Consider the following 22545-nt stretch of genomic DNA (forward strand, 5'->3'; position numbering starts at 1 on the left):
GGGCAGAGCAAGTGCCCCAGGGCCCCGCAGAGCCATGCTGGCTCCATTCTGTAGCCAAGATGCTCCAAATGCAGTGGCAGCTGTGTGGGTACAGTGTGCCAGGCTACAGAGTGGGGTGACAGGTGCCAGCGGGAGGTAGTGGTGACTGTCACCCTGCACTGGGCAGAAAACTGCATGGGGTGCACCCATGGATAAGGCCCAGCTGTGATGGGCTGGTGGGATCCTCAGGGCAGAGCTGCCTTGGGGCACAGGTGGTGGTGGTGGAACTGGTGCCCACCAACAGTGCCCATCCTAGAGAGTGGGGCAGTGCTCCCAGCAGCAGGGAACCTTGACCTTTCACAGCCAAAATCCCTTTTACGGGGAGCATGGATGTGCCATACTCCAGGGAGCACCCTACTCCCACATATCCAGGCAGCACTCCCCTCCCTCTGCCCCCCATACAAACTTGCACATGCATGGGCACAGCCCGGGCTCCTTTACCCCCAAACTTTATTCATGTGGCACATTTACAGCAAGGATTGGAATAACTAGACAATGAAAATGCTGGGGTTGCATTATCGGTTGGTTTAACTGGAACACCACACACCATGCAGTCATGTACCGCCAAGTTCAGTGCCTGTATTGCCCTTCTGGCTGCCGTCACCGGCTTCGCTCCAGGCCATGCATGCACGGGCCTGGGGCTGCAGCCTCCCTGCAGGTCAGTGCCCGGACGAGGGCTCCATTCAGCAGGGCCCCGGGGCTGGGTGACACTGAGAGGACGTGCGCCCTCAGCCCGCCCCACGGCTCCCCCCAACCGCCCTGGCCAGCCGGGAGCCCACCCAGCCGGAGGGGATGTGCTCGGCAACTCTCAGGCAACAAGCCAGCTGCTGCTGAGCGTCCGCGGGGACCTGTGAGGGGCACAGCACGTGGGGGGCTGAGCCTCAGCTCGGAACCGAGGGAGGTTGGTGGGGAGCACGCTCAGGGGCCTGGGGCAATTTGCAGCTCCCCCGCTCAGGTACCTGTGGGCCGGGGGCCAGCGCGCGCTGGCACGTCCACCACCGGACACGGACACGGTGCTGTGGCGGGCCTGTCCCCCATGGAGCTGGAATTGATCGGCGGGGACGAGGCGGGGCTGGGCATCCCACCCAGCCCCGCAAGAGGCACGAGCAGACGGAACGGGGACGGGACGGGGCTCCATGCGGACACTGTCACCTCCCTCCTGCCGCCCACCTGTCCGCTGGGCCCCTGCCTCACTGAAGGGAGCCCTCCGGGACCCTGCAGCCCACGATGGGGCTGCCAGGGGCTCTGCAGCGGAGAATACAGGCACTTCACCTTGAACATAAAGAGACGGATCGCGTTTGTCACATACAGGAGTCAGAGAGGGGTTAGTGTTGACTCAAAATGGGGAAAAGGCGCTCAGGGGAGAGGCGGGGTGGGGAGCTGGCGGGGAGGGTGAGGGGCCGTCTGGACACACTGAGCCTCCGTGAGTGCTGCCCGAGTGCAGGCACACACCGGCATCGCTGCAGCAGCCGTCGAGGCCTGAAAACATAAAACCAGAGAAGAGAAAGAAGAAGGGAAGGTGGGTATGGCCCATGCCAGGGTGGAGATGGGGGATGCTCTGGCTACGGGGCGGGAGAGGGAGGACGGGGTGGGATATGGAGGGAGGGACGGAAATCAGGAGCCAAAGAAAAAGAACGAACTACAAGTCTAAAATGTGGTGCAAGCGCCCTACGCGGCTGTCCGCTAGCATGGCATAATGTCCGGAGCAGCCCAGAGAGGGAGTCACATCAGGTCTACACAGATTTGCCTTCCCATATATACAACCTCTACTGGAGTTAACAGCTGAAATTGAGATTTTTTTTGTGTCGGTTCCTCTGGCCTCGGTTGCCGGGTTTTTGTTTAATGCTGGAGCCCGTCCTCCCCGCCTTGCCGGCACCGGGCGCATGCAGCCCTTGCCTGGCTTGCCTCGGGGATCAAAAAGGTTTGGAGGTCTGCTTGAAGATGAAGCCTCTATGGGCCAGTGTCTTCATGATGTTGGCAATGTTCTTGCAGTCGTCTAAGGAGAAAGCACAGAGATACTGCGTTAGAGACATCATCCAAACAAGAGCTGCTCTAGCAAGTTTTGAATCCCATGCCGGGCCTGTGTCCTCACCAGTCCAGGTACTCTGTCCCAAGGACCTTGCAGTGATGTGGTGTGATTGAAGAGTTCCCAGTCCCAGCACTGGCCATCTGCATCCCAGAATGACCCAGTGCTGCACTGAGATGGATCCATGCCCTGGACCTGAAGGTCAGGGTCATCCATGTCCCCACCAGAGCCAGCCTGTGGTGCCTCCCTGTGCTCACCGACCAGAGTTTGACAAGTGGCAGGTGGCTGGGATGGCAAGCCACAGCCACTCCTGGTGCTGGGCTGTGGCAGAGCAGCCAGATGGGAAAGGGGAAGGCTCTGGTGTTATTTACCTGGGACTAAACTCAGGCACCGTTTGCTAAAATAGAAGCTGGGCTTAAATTGATTCCTAGTGTCTATATTTCATGTTGAAAATTGGCTTGTAAATCCATGTTTTGATCTATGAGGGCCGTCTCCTTAAGAAAAAGCAAGAGTAAATGTGTAATTTCTCCCTTGACAGCACACGGCGCAGAGGCGATCCTTCTTCCCGCTCCCCTCCGTTTCGGGACAGCTCCACTCGTTCCGATTACCACTCTTTCTTCCTCGCCCCACGCCTTGATGTCTCCATTTCATTACCGCCCGCCCATTTATCAAGCTGTTACCGTAAGGGTGACTTTGCCCACTTGCGTGTGGCAGCGGGGCCTGGCTGACACGGGGAGAGGGTGCCCCGGGAGGGGGGTGCAGGCAAGGCCCCCCTCTCCCCGCCGCTGCTCGATGGATGTTGTGGTGGAGGGAAGGCTGCATCATTACTGATGTGTAAATGATAAAGAAGCCTCCACATCCATCTCCCAACTGTAAATCCAGGGAGTGCTTTATAATCAAGCTACAGCGATAATAATGTGAAATTAGGTCTCTCTATCAACGGGAGGAGGCCTTTTAATCACAGCTTAAAGGGTGCAAACGCTGTTTATCATAATTGAACTGTATCCGGGCTAATTGTGGCCATATTTCACTGTCTAGGAGACAGCAGGCTGCCTGCTGACAGTGCCGCGTGCCGGATTGAGGGCCCCCCGCAGCCGGGCAGCGCTGTCCTGCTGCCAGGCATCTGCCCGCAGGGATGGGCTGCCTGGCCTCCTGGATGCTCCCTGCCACACCAGCAGCACTCTCCACCCCCCTGTGCCCAGTGACCCGCTGGCAAAGCCATCTCCTGTCCCCCAGCATCTGTTGGAGGTTCAGGACTTTCCCCACACACAGCTCCCCTTGGGCTGCCATGAGCTGCCAGGTTCCTGGCTGATGGCTGGCAGTGGAAGAGGTAACATCTCCATCAGTGCCACCTGCCTCTGGAGCGTCCCCTGAGACCCTCTTGTGGCAGCCCTTCCTGTCACTTGTGTGCCAAACAGGGGACAGCAGCTGGGCATGAGGACAGCCCAACAAAGGAGGGGGGTCCCCAGCCCACTGGGTGGCATGGGGGCAGAGGTGAGCCCATCTCTCTGTGCCTCTGTCCTCTCTGCTACCCAAGGTGACACTGACGGCTACACAAGGCCCCTGGAGGTGACAGGTGTCCTGCCCAGCCAAGCCACAATGCCAGCTCCTGCTGCTGTCACTTGTTCCGACTCAAGCTATTCCCTCACTGTCCTTAGGAACACCTGCTGCACCTCATCCCCCAGACAACTGAGCCCCTTGGAAAACCCTCAGCCCTTGGAGCCAGCTGCCCTGGGATCTAACAGGGTAACAATGGCTTAAAAGCTGGGGAAATGGAGGAAAGAGGAGTGCAACTGTCTGAGGTAAAAGTATCCCTACCCAGCCAGCCCTGGCCTGGTACCCCCAAAAAGTAACAGCAAAGCAAATCCTGGAGCTGTGGCAGGTGGGTGGCAAGTGAGCAGTCTGGATGTGAAAGCACAGCCCCAGTTGTCCCACTGCCAACCTCACAGCCTGCAGCCTTCCCCGAGCTGGAGTGGGCACTGGGGCTTGACTATTGCTCCATATTGCTGAGGGGGAACTGCACAGAGACCTGGGCAGCTGCCAGACAGGCAGTGAGACCCCACGGCACTTCCTGGGACTCCCAAGCTGGTCCCTGGGGATACCGTCTGTGACCGCTGTCTGCTTCCTGCACCCCATCATTTGTCTCCCCAAAACCTCAGTGTGCTCTGTTGCCAGGTGGCAGCACTGGGAGATACCCTGAACTCTGAGCTGCCACCTTGCAAAATTGGTGGGACCCTCTTGGGTCAATGCCACCCACATGGCCATGCTGCCAGTGCTGTCCTTGCTGTCCCAAACGATGCCACGGCCCCTGGCAGCGAGTGTGCCAAGCTCGTCATACATCATTTAGTGAGACTCATTCCAAATCAGCGCTAAGGTAAACACTCTTATTATAATTATCCATGTAAAAAAAAATCAACAACAGTAGAACAACTTTCTAATATGCAATTACAGCCATCTATTGATTTTACAATGTAATCCGCTCCGATTGATTTAATAACACAATTATAGGCTGGCTCTCGGGATATTAGAGTGGGAGATTTTCATAAACTCCAAAGCAAAAAACTAAGCGGCTTTTAAAACAACACAGTCAGATGGCTGTTTGGGGAATTATTAACAATATGAAATCCTCTAAATCTGGCCGTCGTTACCTTGTGAAAGGAATTTCTATTACAAAAATGGCAATTGACAGCCTAAGAGAGCGCGACCGGTATTGCTCTGCTGCTTTTCAGTGCTTAATCCATGGCAGAGGTGACCACGGGGCAGGGGACAAGCAGAGTCCGAGGCTGGCAGGAGGGCACAGGCAGCCCTGCCCACGCTGCAGCCCCCACCCAGCCCAGCTCTCCCTGGGGGGCACATGGCTGTGGTGGTGCTGCCCTGGCACCCAGGCTGGCACCCACCAACCTGCACTGTCTGGTGCCCCTACCTGGGGCTGGGGAGGCTGGCAGGTTGCAGAGCCCCCCAGCTTGATCCCTCTCCTGGCACACTGGGTGTATCCCAGCCCCAGACACCTGCAGGGGCCTGAGGGGTGCCCAGCTGTGCCCCAGGGCTGAGCAGGGTGATGGGTGAAGGTGGTCCCAGGCTGATGGCCAGCATGGCTCTGCACAGGCGCACACATGCGCACGCACCCCCGCTCTCCTCCCGCTCACTCCCTCAATGTATTCCCGACTTTATGGGCACATTTTTCTTGTCAAGCTGACAGGGTTGCTAAGTGGATTTCTCCCTGATATGCGGACGGATTATCACATTACTCCAATGTCCTACACAAACATATTACTTTATATTCAATAGCCCTAATGAATATAAACTGCTTTTTCTTTTTTTTGGGGTGGGGGGTAATCTATAGATTTTTAATGAGGGCACTATTAACTCCCTCCTCTTTAAAACAGACTTAGGTGCAGCCTCTGAGTAGAAAATCAATGGTGTTATTGTAGGAATATTGTATATTGATATTGTAATAATAAGATGCAATTGATTTAGGGGTGTTGTGCGGTGTGTGTGAAAGGGGTGAGCCTGGGGTTATCATGCAAACAGAGCAGTGGCTCTGCCCTGCATCCCTGCCCCTCACCTTGCTGTGCTGCTTCTGAGCATCGCCCCATGTCCCCGTGCAGTGGCCCAGGGTGGCTGGGGTTGAAGTGCCCTGAGGTGCTGGGTTCCAGGGCTGTCTACCCCTGGGACTCTTGGGTCCAGTTGCCAGTGCAGTGTGGGGTAATGTGACACCCCAGCCTCCACTCACCCTGGCTGGCTTAGCCCACCAGGTTTTAACCCTCCTACCCCTGTGTTTCAGCATTACCCACTGTGACACCACATTTCAGCCCTTTCCAGCTCCTGCCAAGCTGTGACAGCCAAGGACAGTGACACATGCACACGCATGGGCCAGCAGGACGCTCTCCTAAGTTTAGGCTGGAGTTTGTGGCCGTTCAGCATCACTGGCTGCCTTGTCATTGGAGGGGCACAGACATTCTCATTGCACTCCTCTGCTGAGATGGCAGCAGAAAGCCCCCAGCCCATGGCACTGGGCTGACTGCCTGGCATGTGCCCTCCCACCAGCCACTGCATGGCAGCACTGCTTCGAACCTAGCATGAGTTTGAGGATTCCATCAGCAGGAGTCTGTGCTGCTGGAGTGGGCTGCTGGGAGCAGCAATGCTCACTCCAGGAGAGCATCACCTCCACACCCAGCCCAGGCACTGGGGAGGAGGGTAGGGGCTCTGTGTGCTGCCCTGCCAGCATTTCTCCCACCTCTCCCACCTCCCCACAGGACCAAACCACACAGACACCTCCACACGGGGGCTCAGGGGGCTGAGCGCTGCTGCAGCCGCTGTGCACTGGGCCGAGACGCTTCCGGAGCATGGAGGGAGCTTTTCCATCCCAGCAGCTGCCCCGCTGGGCTGGGGGTGGTCAGGGACTGCAGGGCCCCCCCAAACGTGCTCATTTGGAGGCAACCCCACTGCACCTGTGCTATGGCCGGGAAGACGGATCACCCCCGGCCCGAGCTGAGCAGGTCCATATTTAAACTGTCCCCATGCTTTATGGGCTGTACCAGAACTGATGCTCAGGCGCCGAGGGGCCATTTGTCAATGTTCTAATGGCAGATTACTGTTAATGAATAATATCACTGCTGCCTTTGTATAACAGCTCCCTGCAAAGCGGAAACAGGCCCGCCCGGCCACTGCCACCGCCGCCCCTGGGTGACAGCAGGTGGCCCTGTGAGCAGTGGCTGCTGTATGGACCTCAGAGATCTCATGGAGTCTGGCACTGCTGCTGGCATCCCCAGCAATCGTGAATGGGAGCACTGGGTGCTGTGTCCCCTCAGTGGGCTGTGCTGCTCCCTGTGAGCAGGGATGTCACTGTCAGGGCAGGGAGTGACAGCATTTTCCCAGCACACAGAGCTCTTGTGTCACTCACCGTGTCCACACTGCAGCTGGGGGGAGTTTGTGTCTGATCTGAATCCATCCCCACCATGACACGCTGGGCAAGGTGGGGACACCAGGATGCCCGCATAGTGGTGACAAGGACGTGTCAGAACCAAGTGCTCCCAGCTCCCAGGGATCCACAGGGATGCCAGGGATGGTCCTGCCGAGCTGCTCCCTAATTAATGGCCTCATAATCCCGCGCACGGGGCAAGGGGCTGAGCGTGTCCCGCACAGCCGGCAGGTATATTAGGTGGAGCTGACAGCGACGTGCAGAATATTAAGAATAACTTACCTCATTATCTGCAATTACGTTACTGCCACACACCTCATTTCTTCATGAAGAAAAGAAAATTAGTTTTATATTGACTTCATCCCAGTGCCTCCCTGCCTGCCCCGCCACAGAGTGCCCGCACAGGCTCTGATGAGGGGTTGGACACTATTCATACTCATCCTCCTTCAACCTGTGTCTGTCCCAGAGGGACATGATGCCTGTCCCACTCCCTGCACACTGGGGTCAGCAAGACCTCCAAATCCTGTTTACCCCAGCAGGGACACTTGGAGCAGGGAGGGCCCATCTCTGGCAGTTCCCAGCTCAGTAGGAAGAGCAGCAAAAGGAGACCAGTCTTGACCATCAATCTGCTGCCTTGGGCAATTTCTGCCACCCAGGCTGGTCACTGTCACCCTGTGGGAGACAGGATGCTTCCTCCCATCCTCTGCACTGGGAACCACTCTTCCCATCATGCACCCACCATGTTGACCCTCTTCCAGGGCAGAGCTGGGTGGCTGGGGCCTCTGCACTGCCAAGACACCCAGCTGCTGAGACACCTTCCAGCCCACAGGCTGCTGGACAGCCTGGCACAGGCGATGCCATGTGGGCAAACCACGACAGCTGGGGCATCCCTGCTGGAGGGAATGGGCAGCAGGGACTGAGCTTGCAATGTTCCCCACAACTCCTGGAGCCATGAGCCCAAAGGGCACCAATGTTGCTGGGGCCAAGGGTGACTCAGGGTGCACAGAGACCTCAGCCTCTGCCTGTTCCTTGCCCTTCAGCCTTCTGTGCCTGTTCCTGCACATGCAGCATCCCTGGCTGGCAGCCTTCCCTAGCAAACAAAGCGAATGCTGCCATCACCCCGCTCCTGGCTGTGGCCACTCACCGTCCAGGAGAGAAGGGGAGCGGCGTGCACAGCAATACAGGGAAAAAAGCCAATTTCATCTTTATTAGAAGGAGATTTCTCTTTTCGTAATAAGCACACTTCAAATAATTAGCGTGTTTTACGTAATAATGAAATTATGGAAATGCAGGCCACTTATTCAAACAAGTCACCATTACCATATTTTTAAATATTAGACTTAATTAGAGTTTATCACTTCAGAGAAGTACGAGGAGTGGAGATTTTTTTCCTTTACAAAAAAAAATCCTCATAAAGTGTTTATTAAGAGCGGGTAAGAAGGGGATAATGATCTGTTTGGAAATTAAGGCAATCAAACATTTAATGCTCTGCACTCCTGTAGGCAAAAGCATTCAAATGAGTCAATTATACATCCATTATCCAGGCACGATTAAACAAGGCAGGACGGGGAATTTGTCCTCCGCATCATGCGATTGTCGTGAGGACTTATGTCCACTTAAAGGCAGCTAATAAAACACTAAACTTGGGAAGAAGAGGAAAAGAGGACTGAGCCAAGGGAAGAAAAGGGAAGAGAGGCAGCGGGTCAGCAGGACTGCAGAGGGGTGAGGGTGGGAGGTGGGCAAGGATGGAGCTGTGTCTACATCCCAGCCCTTCATAAATCAAAGTAATTAAGTTAACATGAAAATCAACTTCACCATCCCGTTAAATTACAGCATTTGCATATTAGGACTCAAATGAAGTAGGTAGCAGGCAAGGGGGCTGGGAGGGGAGGAGGAAGTGGGGGGGTCAGGGGAGAAGGATGGGGAGAACAGTGCACCAAAAAGGGAACCATTTATTATGGTGAATAACTAATTTCAGAATTTATAGCGCTGAATTTTCGTTCCTGTGCCATTTATATTACAGAAGGAAATTAAGGGGCGGGCAGGAGGCTGGCTGGACATCTTTCTGCGTTATTGCTTGTCTGCCATTTGCAAATCATTATTAATTGTGGCCCGTGTCGCTGGTGCAGCAGGGCAGGGTGCCTGGACAGCCAGAGCAGACACACATATCTCTTCATCAGGACCCCAGCCGCTAGCCCTGGAGAGCCAATTACCCCTCCCTGATTGGTATCAGATAAGGAGGGAATTTTTACAAATTAGGGAATAAATAGAATTTCCACACGTGAAGCAGGGAGGGCTTGAGAGGCAGTAATGAAAAACGATACATCACCATCAGCCAGACAACCCTATTCATACGCCGATGCATTACACTCACTACTCATAATCCCAGCGAGTGACAGACATCCGCCGAGCCGTCCCGCTGGCCGGCCCGCTCCCGCTCCGGAGCACGGAGCTCTCCAGCCACCGCACCCTTGTGGCAGGACAGGGAGGTCCCCGTTGCACCAGCCCCATGGCACAGCCTCTGCCGTGACCTCGAGGGCTGCCCACAGCCTGCACGGCATCGCTCAGCTGTGCAGGCAATGCGGACAGACCTCCTGGCACAGGAGCCATCCATGCTCCGGAGCCCAGCAGGACAAACCTCCAAACTCAGCCCCGAGTTTGGTGGTTAAAGTCACCCAGCTGAATCCAAGCCTCTCACCAGTCTCCCACACCCATGTGGGTAAAGCACATCTTCCCCAAAATTATCCAGTCCAAATTGTGACCTGAAGAAGACTGCCCCTTCCCTTGGTGGCTCACAGCAGCATCCTGCTATTACAGGATCCCTACCCAATTTCTGAATTGTACTTGTCTTTTTGTACTCTTCAGTCTCCAAATCAGCCCCCACAGCTCTCAGCTTTGCTGCTCAGCCAGTCCTGGGTACCCCAGAGCAGTGAAATCCCTGTGTCACCTTGTGAGCAGCACTGGGCTCAGAAATGCCACAGGAGCAAAGGATGCGCTCCTATATGGCTCTGCTTCATTAAGAATGGTAGCAGGATAGAATATCTCTATTTCCCTTAAGCTGCTGAGGCAGCCCCAACACCAGCCCTTGCTCAGGGCAGCCCCCAGAGCCACCAGCTGCCTGTGTCCCCCACACGAGCACACCCACTTCCAGACCGTGGCAGCTCCCTGTGGCAGCACAGTCCTTTTCCTGGGCTGTGACAGTGCTGGATGGCCCTGGGAAAACAGCAGGCATCCAGCTAAGGGGGCCTGGCATGTGGCTGGCCTCAGAAAGGGCAAATCCTGGAAGTGCAGGGACCCTGGTGACATTGGTGAGCCCAGCCTGCTCTGTGCTCCCCAGCACCGGAGCCGCGCGCCTCCGCGCCTGTAATTAGCTCTCCCTTATGACAAGCACGTCACTAAACAAAATGCTGGGCAGATCAATCCTGCCTGTAAGTCACGCAGCCTTTAATTTATTCAGCATACAATGTCGCTCCACCGCTGGCTTCCTGTAATTTATACCGTACACTGTCGTGTATTATTTAACTCGTCTGAGTGTTTTACAGCTCCCCTCAAAGTCGCCATGCAAAATAAAGTCACGGCGGGGCACTGGCAAGGAGCAGGGAAGGTGCAAACTGCCCTCTTGCTGATATGGGACCCCTGGCCTGGCTCAGGGACAAGGTGATGGTGACAAGTTGCTGCAGAAGTTGGTGGCTTGGACCCTCCTTGTGGGTGGGAATGAGAATGGAAGATGGAGCCCCAGAGGAGCCCAGTAAAGGGCTCCAATGCTGGTGATTCCTTGGAGGAGGAAAGAATGCTGGCAGGGGGGAGAGGGCAGCAGGACTCTTGTCTGGCCCTGAAAGCAGGAGAGAGGTCCTACCCCAAAACTGGGGTAAGGACTGGGGTTAGACCAGGCTGAGAGGTGGCCAGTAGCTGGTGCAGCTGCTCTGAGCAGTTCATCAAGGGCTTGTCTTTGGCCGTGCAGCTGAATGGAAACAGTCAGTGATGTAGAGCTGGATATCCTCCGCAGGGAAGGTTAAAACCTCTGTTCAGTGTAAAGTTGCCATATCTAAGCACTTATGATCATGATATTTATGGCTAGTTTATTCCAGGCAGTTAAAGGCAGCAGTAGTTATCCACAGATAAAGGGAATTCGACTCCCTTGACACCTTTTCTCCCTGCAGTGAAGGCATGCCTGGCAGAGCTGGGTGCTCGTGGTGCTGTAACTCATCTGATGGTCCCTGCCTGAGGCAGCACAGGGGCCAGACATGCCGATGTTTGGCATGGCAGGGATGGTGGCTCTGTTTCTCCTGTGTGGGAGCTGTGGGCACAGACATGGGAGATGCTGTGTCCCTGCCCCTGACTGATGCTGCTGGGGCCAGGTGGTACCTGGGCTGCAGGGAACAGTTTGGTTTGACCTCCACCACTGCTGTTTGCTCTGTTCCACATCCAGCTCCTGACATCCAGTCCCTTCACTGGGATTGGGACCCTAATTAGGGAGAAATTTCAAGGTAGAGATGAGTGAGTTTATAAAGCTGAGTTTCTCCTGCCTGAGTGACATGAGATGTCAGAGAAAGGAAATAAAAGGCGAGAATGCAATTCCAGTGCTGCCAAGAGTGTGTCGCAAGTCCTAATGGAAAGTTCTCCTGCTCTTTAAAGCTTGGTCAGATGGCCTAGTTATAGCTTTAAAAGGACCAAGAATCAAACTGCGATGCTGCACTCGAAGCCTTCAAATAAAGCGAGCTGTGTTTCTGCAAGTCCAGCGAGGCAGAGGCAGGCGATTACACAGAGGAGGGCAGGTCTCTCTATCTTGGAGGGAGACCTACCTATTTTTAAACATTAGCTCTAAATCAGCAGCTCACCTCTTTGTCTAACCCAAACCCTCTCTCGCCTTCTGGAGGAGAGATCAAACACCAGCCCTGCTGCCATTGTTTCTCTCCCAGCGAGATGGATGCGGGACTGTAATCTTCCCACAAAGCTGCACGCTTCAAAGGTATCAAAAGTGCTTATTAAAAGTCCTTGGAAAGTAATTTAATAACATCCCAAAAGGCTGGAAAAATCAGTGCTGGCAGCTCAAAATATAACCTGGCAAAGGAGATGGCCCCCTGTTCAACATGACAGTCTGTGGGAAGCTGCACACAGGGCCAGGGTGCTTGGGCACACAGACCTGCTGCCTCCCTGGGCTGTGCCTGCTCTGCTGCTGTCTGGTCTCCTGTCAGGGAGACAGCCAGGCGAGCCAGAGCGTGGGGGACTCTGTGAGGCCACATGGGACTGTGGCCCCACCAAGGGCTTTGCTGGGCTAGAGAAGTCCTCATGTGGTGTGGACAGAGTGCATCTGTCTGCCCCGGCTCTGCTCTCCTTGTTGAGCTGGAGAGTGCTGCACTGCCCCAGAGGCAGGATTTCAGGCTTGCCCCTGGAACATAGAAAGTATTCTGTGGGTTTTCCAGCCATCTCAGCAGCTGCTGGAGCAGCAGCTTTGTGCAAGGTTTGCCCAGACTGCTGGGCTGGAGAGAGCCACCTGCAAAGTGGCTGTGTGACAGTCCTTACCTGGCACAGACAGGGATGTCAGCCAGACCTGCAAAGCCATGTAAGAGAGCTGTGTGCTGCGTGAGACAGAGCTGCACATCTCTGCAGGGATGGGTGGTACATGTGCCTTCCCACGAGTGCACACATGCAGCAGGCACGTGCTCACAGCCACAGCAGCATGAGGGCTGTGCTCCTCTCTATCCCCCAGAGCCAGTCCCTGCTCTGACCTCAGGCAACACACAGGACCCTGGGGCTGCATCCCATCTGAATGGTGCAGGCTCCCGTGGAAAGGGGCAGGGGATGGAAATTAATGCTCCAGCCTCCGTCTCATCCTGCCCATTAGCAGGGCTGTTTTACTCCGGATCATTAAATATGTATATCTTATTACACGCCTTGTTACAGTATTGAGCTCTATTGACTGATAATAAATTCCAAACATCATCCTGGTCATAAATTTATCTGGAGATGATGAAGACTCAATAATCTAGTCATGCAGATAATATGATAGGGCCTTAAAAAAGATCATTACATTATATGCCAAAATTAAAAGTGAAATACACTTTATTAACACTGTTTCCACACTTGGGGCCATTACTTGTTATATCCCCTTTTGCCCTCCCACCCACCTGCATACCATCCCTCAGGTCAGCCAGAAAAGGCAAGACAAGGCAGAGCTGCCACAGCTCTACCCTAGCAGGAACCTGGCAGAAGGGTAAGGCACAGACAGGATGTCCCAGCTTGACTCCAAAGTTGCTGGGTCCTGCCTGGTACAGCATTGCTGCCCTGCCCATTGGGCCATGGCTCCTGAGCATTCAGGTATTTCAACAAACCCCTACCTGATGGGGCCTGCAGGCCCTGGCTGCAGTCATTGGGACAAAAGACAGCCTTGTGTCCCACATTTAGAAGGAAAAAACAACTTTCTGCAACTTCAGGTCTCCTGAGAAAGCTGCCCACCCACTGGGGTCAACCCAACAGCTCCCACCTGGCAGCTTCTCTCCCACAGGCTTGGGCAAGCTGCAGAGCCAAGACAGGGGTCCCCACTCAAGCCAGGCCATGCTGCAGTGTGGCACAGAGAGGTGTGCAGCAGAAATGGGGATGTGGGTGCAGTGGGTGACCCCTCTGAGAGAGGACGGTGCCCTGCAGGCTCCCAGCACCCCAGTGCCAGTCTCATTGAGCTGTCCCTTGGTGAGATGGTGAGGGCTGGGCAGCTCCCAACCACCTGCCCCAGGGCCTGGGGTTGGCCCCCTCTTCCCGCTGGCCTTCCAAAGACATTCCTCTCCTTTAATAAGAAGGTCACAGCCATTTAAACTCCTCTGATGAGGGCAGGTGGCTCGTGCCTTCCTGCCTGGCAGGGCTGGCCTGGCCATGCTCCTGCCTGCAGATCAATGGCACACAGCAAGTTTAAAGCATCCCCACCCCAGCCCCCCTTCCTTGGGCCACCTTCCTCTCCAGACACGCAAGGTGACAAGCGCTGGGGGGCCCACGGATCAATGCTGCGACACGGATCGGCTGCCGAGAAAAACCAATTGCAGATCAGATGGAAACCGACTTCTTCTTGTATCTGCCCGGCTCTCTCAGGGATAGATTGGCTGGAGAAATCCGATGGTGAGAAGAGACAAAGGGGGAGGTGATGGGGAGAGGAGGAAAGGGCTGATAATGCTCCTGCCGCGGCTCTAATCTGTGACAGCCCGAGGATTTGCTGAAAACCATTATCACACTGCTCTCCCTTCTCTTGTCCCTGATAAAGCCTCGGCTAATCTGTTTGTTGCAGGTATTGAACAATGCATTTAGCGAAACAAGGGGTGTGTGTGCCCGCCGAGCAAATTTTTTCCCCCTGCACCTCTGGCCTCACTGAGAGGTGAGAGCAGGGATGGTTTTGGGTGCAGACTTGGTGTGGAGTGCGGGCTGAAGTGCCATGCCTGGCACAGGGAAACATCTCTGCTGACTGCCCTTAGCGAGTTTTGGAAGCGTTTCTCTAGGCACCGTGCTCCATCTTTAAAACGCAATCGCGGAGGGCGATAGGCGAAGCCCTGGCGATGCAGCAGTGCCCTGACAATCCCAGCAGGAATTCCACTGCACCCCCTGCCACTCCCACGGGGCACAGAGCCGAGATGGGGTGACACAGGGAGTCTGTACCCCAGGAACAGCTCCCCGGCCACTCATCTGCTGGAGCTGGCTCGGCGAGTGCCTGCCTGTCCCAGTGCTGACCTCGTCCCTCCCCTTTGTGAGAGGCGCTTTCTCCGGGGAGGAGAGATAACTCAGTGGCTGTGAAAGCCCAGACCTGGGGCTCCCGCAGCCGCCTGTTACAAACAGTTCTAGTGGAACATTAATTATAGTAATTTAGCCGTGGAACACTAACTGCAGCCAGTGCAATAGCATTCAGTACATTAGTGGCTATAACCCACTCCTTAAAAAAGACATTTGGTTACTGACAGCTGATAAAATGAGTTGTGAAGCATAACCAAAGGGAAAAAAAATAACCAGAAGTGTGCTGGGAACGAGCTGTGGGGTGAAAGGGTGGGGGGTAGCACCCCACAGGGTCCTGGGGGGTCACAGGAGGTGCAGGCGGAGGGCAGGAGGTGTTGCGGGCCCGCAACAGGCACCGCGCTGCCCAGCACATGGCCCAGGGGCCAGCGGGCTCCCCGTGCCTCGGGCAGGGCAGGGGCACGGCTGCGACTCGGCAGTATGTCAAACAGAAGGACATTTCCTTCTATCTCCCAGCCGCCGCCCCAGGGCACAATCCACCTACATTCAATCTTTACTCCACTACACATGTTTCCTTTCCAGCCTCGGATTATTTTTTATCATCAAATTACTGTGGTGATAAGATGGAGTAGATATGATAGCGAGCAGAGCGTCTGTCCTCCCCTCTTTCCCCTGCCTCCCACAGCATTCCTCCTTCCTCCACCATCCCAGCCTCCTGCCCTGAGCAGGCAGGGTGGTATCCAAATGTCAGGGCGTGAGGAGAGACCCCCCTGCAGCCGGATTTGCCGGCTGGGACCAACCCGTGGCTGTCAGTGGGTGCCTGGGTGGAGGCAGGCTGCAGGTAGCCATCAAGCTGTCTGGGAAAACTTGCAGGTGCCCTGTCGTGGTGTGGGACCCTGGCAGCAGCCAGAGCCCAGCATCCGCTCCCCACTGCTCTGCTGCAGCACCCTGACTCCCTGAGAGCACCCAGTGCCCCAGGCTGGCACCAGAGGTGTGACAGCACAGTGGCACGGCTGAGGCAGCAGGCACACAGGGAGCCCTGATGCAGGGGTGGCCAGGAGAAGTACAGCCATGCTGCTGCCAGCCCTAGAAGCGCTGCGAGGCCCTGCTGTGATGAATCCTCCCCTTCTCCTTGTTTACTCCAGTCTGCAACAAATGAGTCCCTGTCTGTCCACGGATAGCTCATCTGGAGGAATGCTCTTTCAGACCTCTCCCTCTAATCCCTATTAATTTAAATAATGCTTTCCCACTCTTCTCAAACTATTTATTATTTATCAGGTTTGTTTATTTGTAGCTAACAGGTAGCGCTCAGCATGCGTCCCCGGCACAGGGACAGGGGCTGTTCATCACACTGGCTCCCCTGCCATCCACCATCCGTCAATTACTCCTGCTTCCTTTAATTAGTAATGAGGACTAATATCTCTGCCTGGGATGGTGGCTGAAGCGGAACTTCCTCCGGTGGCATCTGAGCAGCACAAGGGAGGGGATGAAAAATAAATAACTGCGCCAAGCTGTGGCTTCTGCTCCTGACCGAGTGGGGTGCTCGCCAAACCCACACACCCCTTGACAGAGAGAGTCTGGTTCCCTGTACACCAGAGGCTCCTACCCAGCAGGGGCAGGGGAGGTGATGCCTGCCAGGTGCTGATCCATGGGTGCCCTTTCCTGCACAGCAGGGCCACCCCAAACCACGAGGGAGCCCCTGCTGAGTCCCAGATGCTGAACTCTGCATGGGTATCAGCACAGGGAAGCCTAAATTAAATGCCTATTAGAGCCTCTGGCCTTGTCTGGCAGGCCCGGGGAGCTCTGTATCAGAACATGCCATCCAGAGGCAGCCTAATAGCGAAGGCAGCACATGATATAAATGGAGCCCCTTTGATTTATTGACTGGGAGAAGTTTTTACACGATAGCCCATTAAGACGGACGGCTCTGTTTACAGCCAGGCCATCTAGCTATAGGGACCCTGCACTGGATGGTGTGTTTTGCTATTGCTCTTCAGGCAGACATCTCATTAAGGGGAACAGCATATGGAGCTCTTTGGATCTATACTTCACGAGTCCTGAGGGAGGCTTTTACCATTTTTAATAAGCGGGCAAGGTTAGCAAACCTGCAACGCAGTGACCTCCCCTCCCTGTGCGATGGATCTCCCTGAAACACAGAGAGCCGGACTCACCGGGTGCATGTGGGACTCCATAAATCACCTCCCCACTGCCAGCCAGGGAAACCAGCTGGGGGGGATGGCAATGGGAGTATGGAGAAGGCAACACCACAGCCAAAATGGGATGGCAGCCATGCATGGCTCAGCTAAACACACTGAGGGCAGGCAGCTTGGTGGACAGTGGTGTGGAGTGTGCACCTGCCCACCGTGCTGGTCAGGTGATGGGCATCACATGGGTGACTCAGCTGGCAAAGGTGCTTTAAGGAGAGTGTTAACATGATAGCCCACAGTGAAGGAAACAAAACCCCCAGCTGGATGTTGAGGGGAGATTATTCCATATTCAGTAACATGACTGTTTAGGAGAACAAGTAATCTCTGACAAAGACCTCTGGCTCTTCTCCGATCTGATAAAGCCTGGCAGCCTACAGGCAAGCTGGTCCCTGCAGGGACTGCCACGGATGAATGCCGTGAGCTGAAGCTGCTAAGGCAGGAGGAGGATAGGGAGGGCAGCCACCATGGGACATGGTGGACATGCTGCAAACAGCTCACCCAGAACACTTTTCCAAAGCAGAAAGGCTTGTGCAAGGTTTGGGTGTTATTGCTCAGGCACCTCTTACACGCCCTGGGCAGTAGCACAGACACGTGGCCTCAAGGCAGTGGTGACACAATATCAGAGCTCCCACCATATACTCCTGGCCTGGATACACAGCTGTGTGCCCACTCACTCCCCAGCAACAGCTGGCTCTTGCCCATCAGCCAGACCTCAAACCCCTGTTTTCCACTCTTGTAGTACCAGCTGTGCACTATAATCATCACCAATCACTGGCATTTAACTTAGACATGCAAAATTCACACCAGAGGAAAACTATCAGAAAAGCAGGGAACTGAGAATGTGATTATTTCCTTTTGAGAAGTCTGCTTAACTCTGGTTGGAAAAGAGGGAAGGCAAAGAAGGACACACAGACAGACATGGTGGCATATTTGGGCTGCTTTCCAGCAATCCTCTCACAAACAGTCGGAGCATTTTTGAAATGAAATTTTGTAGGCGATTAGCTCACAATGTGAACTTAATTGCTTTTGGTATTTTAAAAAACCCATTAAATTAAATGGCCGAGATATTGAGGCTTAAGCAGTGGCTGCTCCTAATGCACAGTAAGTGCCAGCCTCATTACAGGGACACCACATCCAGCAGCATAATGTGCACACCCTGTGATGTGACCAGTGACAGGATCTTCAACAGCAATGAGAGGATGGCTCAGAGCAAGGCTGGCATGGAGCATGCCAAGCTCCTGGTTCACCAAACCTTCCTTGCTGGACAAGACCAGCCAGACCTTGTGTGGAAGTCAAGGGAGTATCAGCCTCCTTCAGCTTGACAAGAGGAGCAGCTGGAGTGGCACAGTGCCACACTGCAGGACATGTGAGTCTTGCTCTTCCAGGACACGGAGGTGATCTCTACCACTTTGATTACTGCTCCTTGGGGATCCCACAGTGCTTGCACTGCTCACACTCGGAGTGCGGCAGATGCACAGCTCCCATGGGTGACTGTGAAGTGAAGGGAGCTTGGTTGGTACCATTTATGCCCACAGACAGCCTCTAAGCTGGTACCTTGCACCTCTTTATGACAGTGCTGTGCAAAGGAGCTCTCTTCACCACAGGACTGCCTTGCTTTGCATTTAGTGCCACAACACAGCAGTGCTTTCACCTTACTTTACTTGTTTGTTTAAATTATTTACACTCCTTAGATGCAAGATTGCTCTCCAAAAGGAGCATCCTTTGGCTGCTGCAGCTTTAAAATGACTTGCATCCATCACTCAATCGCTTTCAGGTCAAACACACGCTCCTGACTTAATGACCACATTTCCGCAGCAACAAATCTGTCACCGCTGTTTGTTTAAAGCCAACAATCTGTAGGAGTACTGTGTGCAAGGATTGAATTAACTCAGCATCCGAATGACTGTGGTGCCAGACCATTCAAATTGCACCTTTCCTGAGATCTTCCAGCAATGTTAATTAATGTTCCTTAGGTAATGTGCAACATGCTGCAGTGCACAGGGTTGCTGGAGAGAGCAAAGCCCGACCCCTGTAGGCTTAGAGACATGGGAGCTGTGTTCCTGCCTGCCCTCACCCCAGGAGCACATGGGGGACGTGTGTTGCGACTAAGGAAGGGCTGGTGGCTTGCTCTTGCTCTGATGTGACCCACAGTGATTTTCCCCAAAATTTAGTGAATCAGCTGAGACATTGCATGCTGGATGTTAACTCACACTGAATTCTTTTCCCAGGAAATTCCAGCCCAAACCATTAATACATTGCCATCAACAAGAATGACAAGAATGTCACTATTTCCCTTAAATTCTAGTTACTTGCCAGCGCAAGGTTTTTTCATATTTACCACGATGTTTCAGAACAAAGCCTTGACGTCTGTTGGGAAGGTGATTTTTGGAACCCAGAATGTTTTGGATTTCCCATTAGAATCAAGCCAACTTTGGGCAAAGACAGCTGTGTGTGGCCCTGGGCAGCTGCACGTGCACTGACAATCATCCCAGGGCTGGCCCCTGCTTCCAGCTGCTGCAGCCCTCCTGGCACCCACCCTACACACCTGCGTGGGAAGTGGGACCCAGCTTTCCGGGTGCTCGATGACTTCCCCAGGAAGTGCGAGGGAGGAAACTGTTTCATTGAAACACTTGCACCAACAAGAGCTGGAGCCAAGGCACAGACAAGCAGGAGGAAACAGTGATGGGGAGCTAGTGGGGCTGGTGGTGGGAGCAGCTGAGATGATGGCAGGACACATGGGGGAAGGGACTGGGACAAGAAAACAAGGACAAAGAGCTGGTATGTGGATGGAGAGGCAGATTGAGCTTGGCAAGATGTGCAGAGAAGGAAGGAGGGAGTGGGATTCAATCTGACACCAAACCACCTAGGTCTCCTGCTACCATCCACATCCTCCAGCTACTCCAGCCATTGCCCACCAGCAAGTCCTTGGCACAAAGTCCCCATCCCAAGTCCCTGGCCATGCTCCCTGTTTTGTCTGAGGCATTCATTCATATCTCCATGGACCAGAACTGGGGTCCAATGAGGGATCCTAACCTGGAGAGCTAGAGCCCTCCCCCAGCCTCCACCTGTCTTGCTGCAGTTAATTGGGCCACTGCTCTAATCTCTACCTGCCATTGATTTAAATTCAGCTCCAATTTTCTTCTTTGACCTTCTCTCCTCCAGACCCTGCTCGCAAACAGAACACAAATCCTCAAACATTCTCTTAATTTTTCCCTGCAATATTCCAGCATGCCCCAGTCCCAGGGTGGGGAAGGCTCAAACCGGTGGCTGTTTGAGCCTAGACAGTCACACACAGGGATGGGCACACAGCTGCCTGCAGAGACCTTCCCCAGGGCACACCCACCCCACTCCAGCAAGCAATGGACGTGGTGATGCTCTGATATCATCCAAATGGCAAGAGAAAAGCATGATAAGGGGACTTCCAGATGGTTTTCTAGAAAGGACAGCTGCCTTTTTTTCTAGGAGTCTGTGAATCCAAGGAGGGCATGTAGGAGTGCTCCTGATGGTGCCCAGGTCTCAGCTGCTGGTTTTGCATCCAGCACCCATCCAGCTGGGGGATCTTTTGCTCACCTGAAAACTGATCTCTTTGTGCTGAGCACCAGCCCTCTCTCTGTGGGTTGGGATGCTCCAAGGGCTAGTGTAAGGAGATGAGCCACCCATGAGCTAGGGGAAGATCTCTCCTTTGTTGTGTCTCTGGGGCCATGGATCCCGCAGAGACCAGGAGCACCTGCTCCCAGCTCTGTTATGCCCCTGGTGCTCTGTGCTGTGATCTGGAAGGGGAGCCAGCCACTCGGAAGCAGTTAAAATCATATTACAGTGTGCTGGTGCCTTGGAGATGTCCCTCACAGAGAGACACTGCCAGCACCATGAGGAATGGGGGAGGACCTGCCAGGGGGGTTCAGGATGGGAAAAGCATCATCCCTTAACACCCACGCCTTCCTGGCCCCAAAATGGGTGGAAAACCTCTGCCAAGGCTCCTTTCTCAAGAAATCCTAGATGCCAAATTTCAGAGCTCCTGGGGTCCTTCTTTCCCTGGCAACAATTCACTATGTAAAGAGGCTGGATATTTATAATTATGCTCAAAGTGGCCACTTTGAAAATCTATATATCTCTAGGCTCCCTGTACATCATAATGTCAAGTCTGTGAATGGAGGCATCCATCAGAGGCCTCACATCACAGACCTCGGAGCTGTGATAAACACTTGGGAAATGCTCACTGAACCCCGTGTCCCACTGCTGCCTTCTGGGCAAGAGACTTGGTCTTTGGGGGGTGCCCCCATGGTGACTCCTCCAGGAGGGATGCCACTGGGTGTCCCTGAGTCACTGCTCCCACATGGGGATGGGAGCAAGGTCTGAGTTTCTCTAACCCAAAGCCTTTTCTTCTGACCCTTGCTATTCTCCAGGAAGGGGGGCTTTCCTTCAGGTGGGACCATCCGAGCCATCACCCCATTTCCACACTGTGGGCACACTGTCTGCAAAAAGGCAGCTTCCAACTCTCTGCCTGGGAAAGCCCCGCTGCTGGGAGGGTGGTGAGCTACAAGAATAAGATACACCCTTCAAACGCCAGCTCCACTCTCAGTCATCAGATCCCCACCTTAGAAACCCCAGGATTTCCTAAGTCTGACTGATAAAGACTAGGTCAGTGACAAATGCAGGGCTCAGTCCCCATTCTCAGCAGGGAAAACAATGCAGGGAGCTGAGCTCTCTTCACTAGTGAGATGCCTGCTGGAGAACAGGAATGCCCCTCTCTGCTGACAGCGTGTGAGAGGACGCACAGCCTTTGCTGACGCTTTGCCCAGGCTGTTTTTAAAAATTTATTACTCTGTTGCAACATGAAAAATAAGACAGAGAAGTAATCATTAGTATAACTATAACTCCCCGTGCAATAGTCCCACTTGTAAATTGAGATTTATGATTGCAGCTGCCGATATTTTAGAGGCCGGAGCAGGCAGCGGTGGCAGCACAGCCCAGCTCCGCGCTGCCCCGCCGCAGTTACAGTTTATCACAATCTGCAGAGATTATTGCAATGAATAATACACAACAGGCTGGCAGTGAAGAACTATTCCCGATCAAACGCTTCTGTAAACAACTGAATAAATAATATTGCTCAGCCCCTCTTTAGAGCCCTCGGAGGCCCAGGGAAATCTCTCATTACTCAGCAAGAGAGGCAGCGGGGGGCTTGGAGATGCCCTGAGGAAGGGATGCAATGTCTCTGGGCAGGCACTGGACATGCCAAGCATGGGCACTTGTCAAGCAGACAACTCACTCTCTCATTTTCTGTCAGAAAAGGAGACGAGACACTGAAAAGAGCTGCTCATGGTCCCAAGGTTTCACATGCAGCCATGAATAACTTGCTTGGACAGACTAACGTATGCAAGCTCAGAGCGGTATCGCTGTCCTCTCTTCTGCTTGGCAAGGCTTTTGCTCACTTCTGATATTGAGTTGGCAGCAGGTAAAGAGCAGGTTGTGGGGCAGCCTGGCCTGCAGGCAGCTGAACCCCATCCGCAGCAGGGATGGGACATTTGGGACCGAGCCCACTGGCAGCGGGGCTCCATGTGCTCCCTGAAATGTCACTAAGTAATGCAATGTGATCAGGGTTGTGTGCCAACAGCTGCAGAAAGGGCATTTCATACACAGCTTGAAAA

At 54.1% G+C, this 22545-nt stretch overlaps 1 protein-coding gene across 3 annotated transcripts in view; it reads right to left on the reverse strand.

The window, feature by feature from the left end:
- Window positions 1-472: 472 nt before the first annotated feature.
- Window positions 473-22545, reverse strand: part of ERI3 (ERI1 exoribonuclease family member 3) — a 130037-nt gene continuing 107964 nt past the window's right edge. For all 3 annotated transcript variants that reach the window (XM_036387760.2, XM_036387759.2, XM_036387758.2), the window contains exon 8: window positions 473-2035. In XM_036387760.2, coding sequence (XP_036243653.1) covers window positions 1953-2035 — 83 coding nt within the window. In that variant the 3' untranslated portion in view covers window positions 473-1952. The remainder of the gene's footprint in view (window positions 2036-22545) is intronic.

The sequence above is a fragment of the Molothrus ater genome, chromosome 9 (assembly GCF_012460135.2).
Source record: "Molothrus ater isolate BHLD 08-10-18 breed brown headed cowbird chromosome 9, BPBGC_Mater_1.1, whole genome shotgun sequence".
Lineage (NCBI taxonomy): Eukaryota > Metazoa > Chordata > Aves > Passeriformes > Icteridae > Molothrus > Molothrus ater.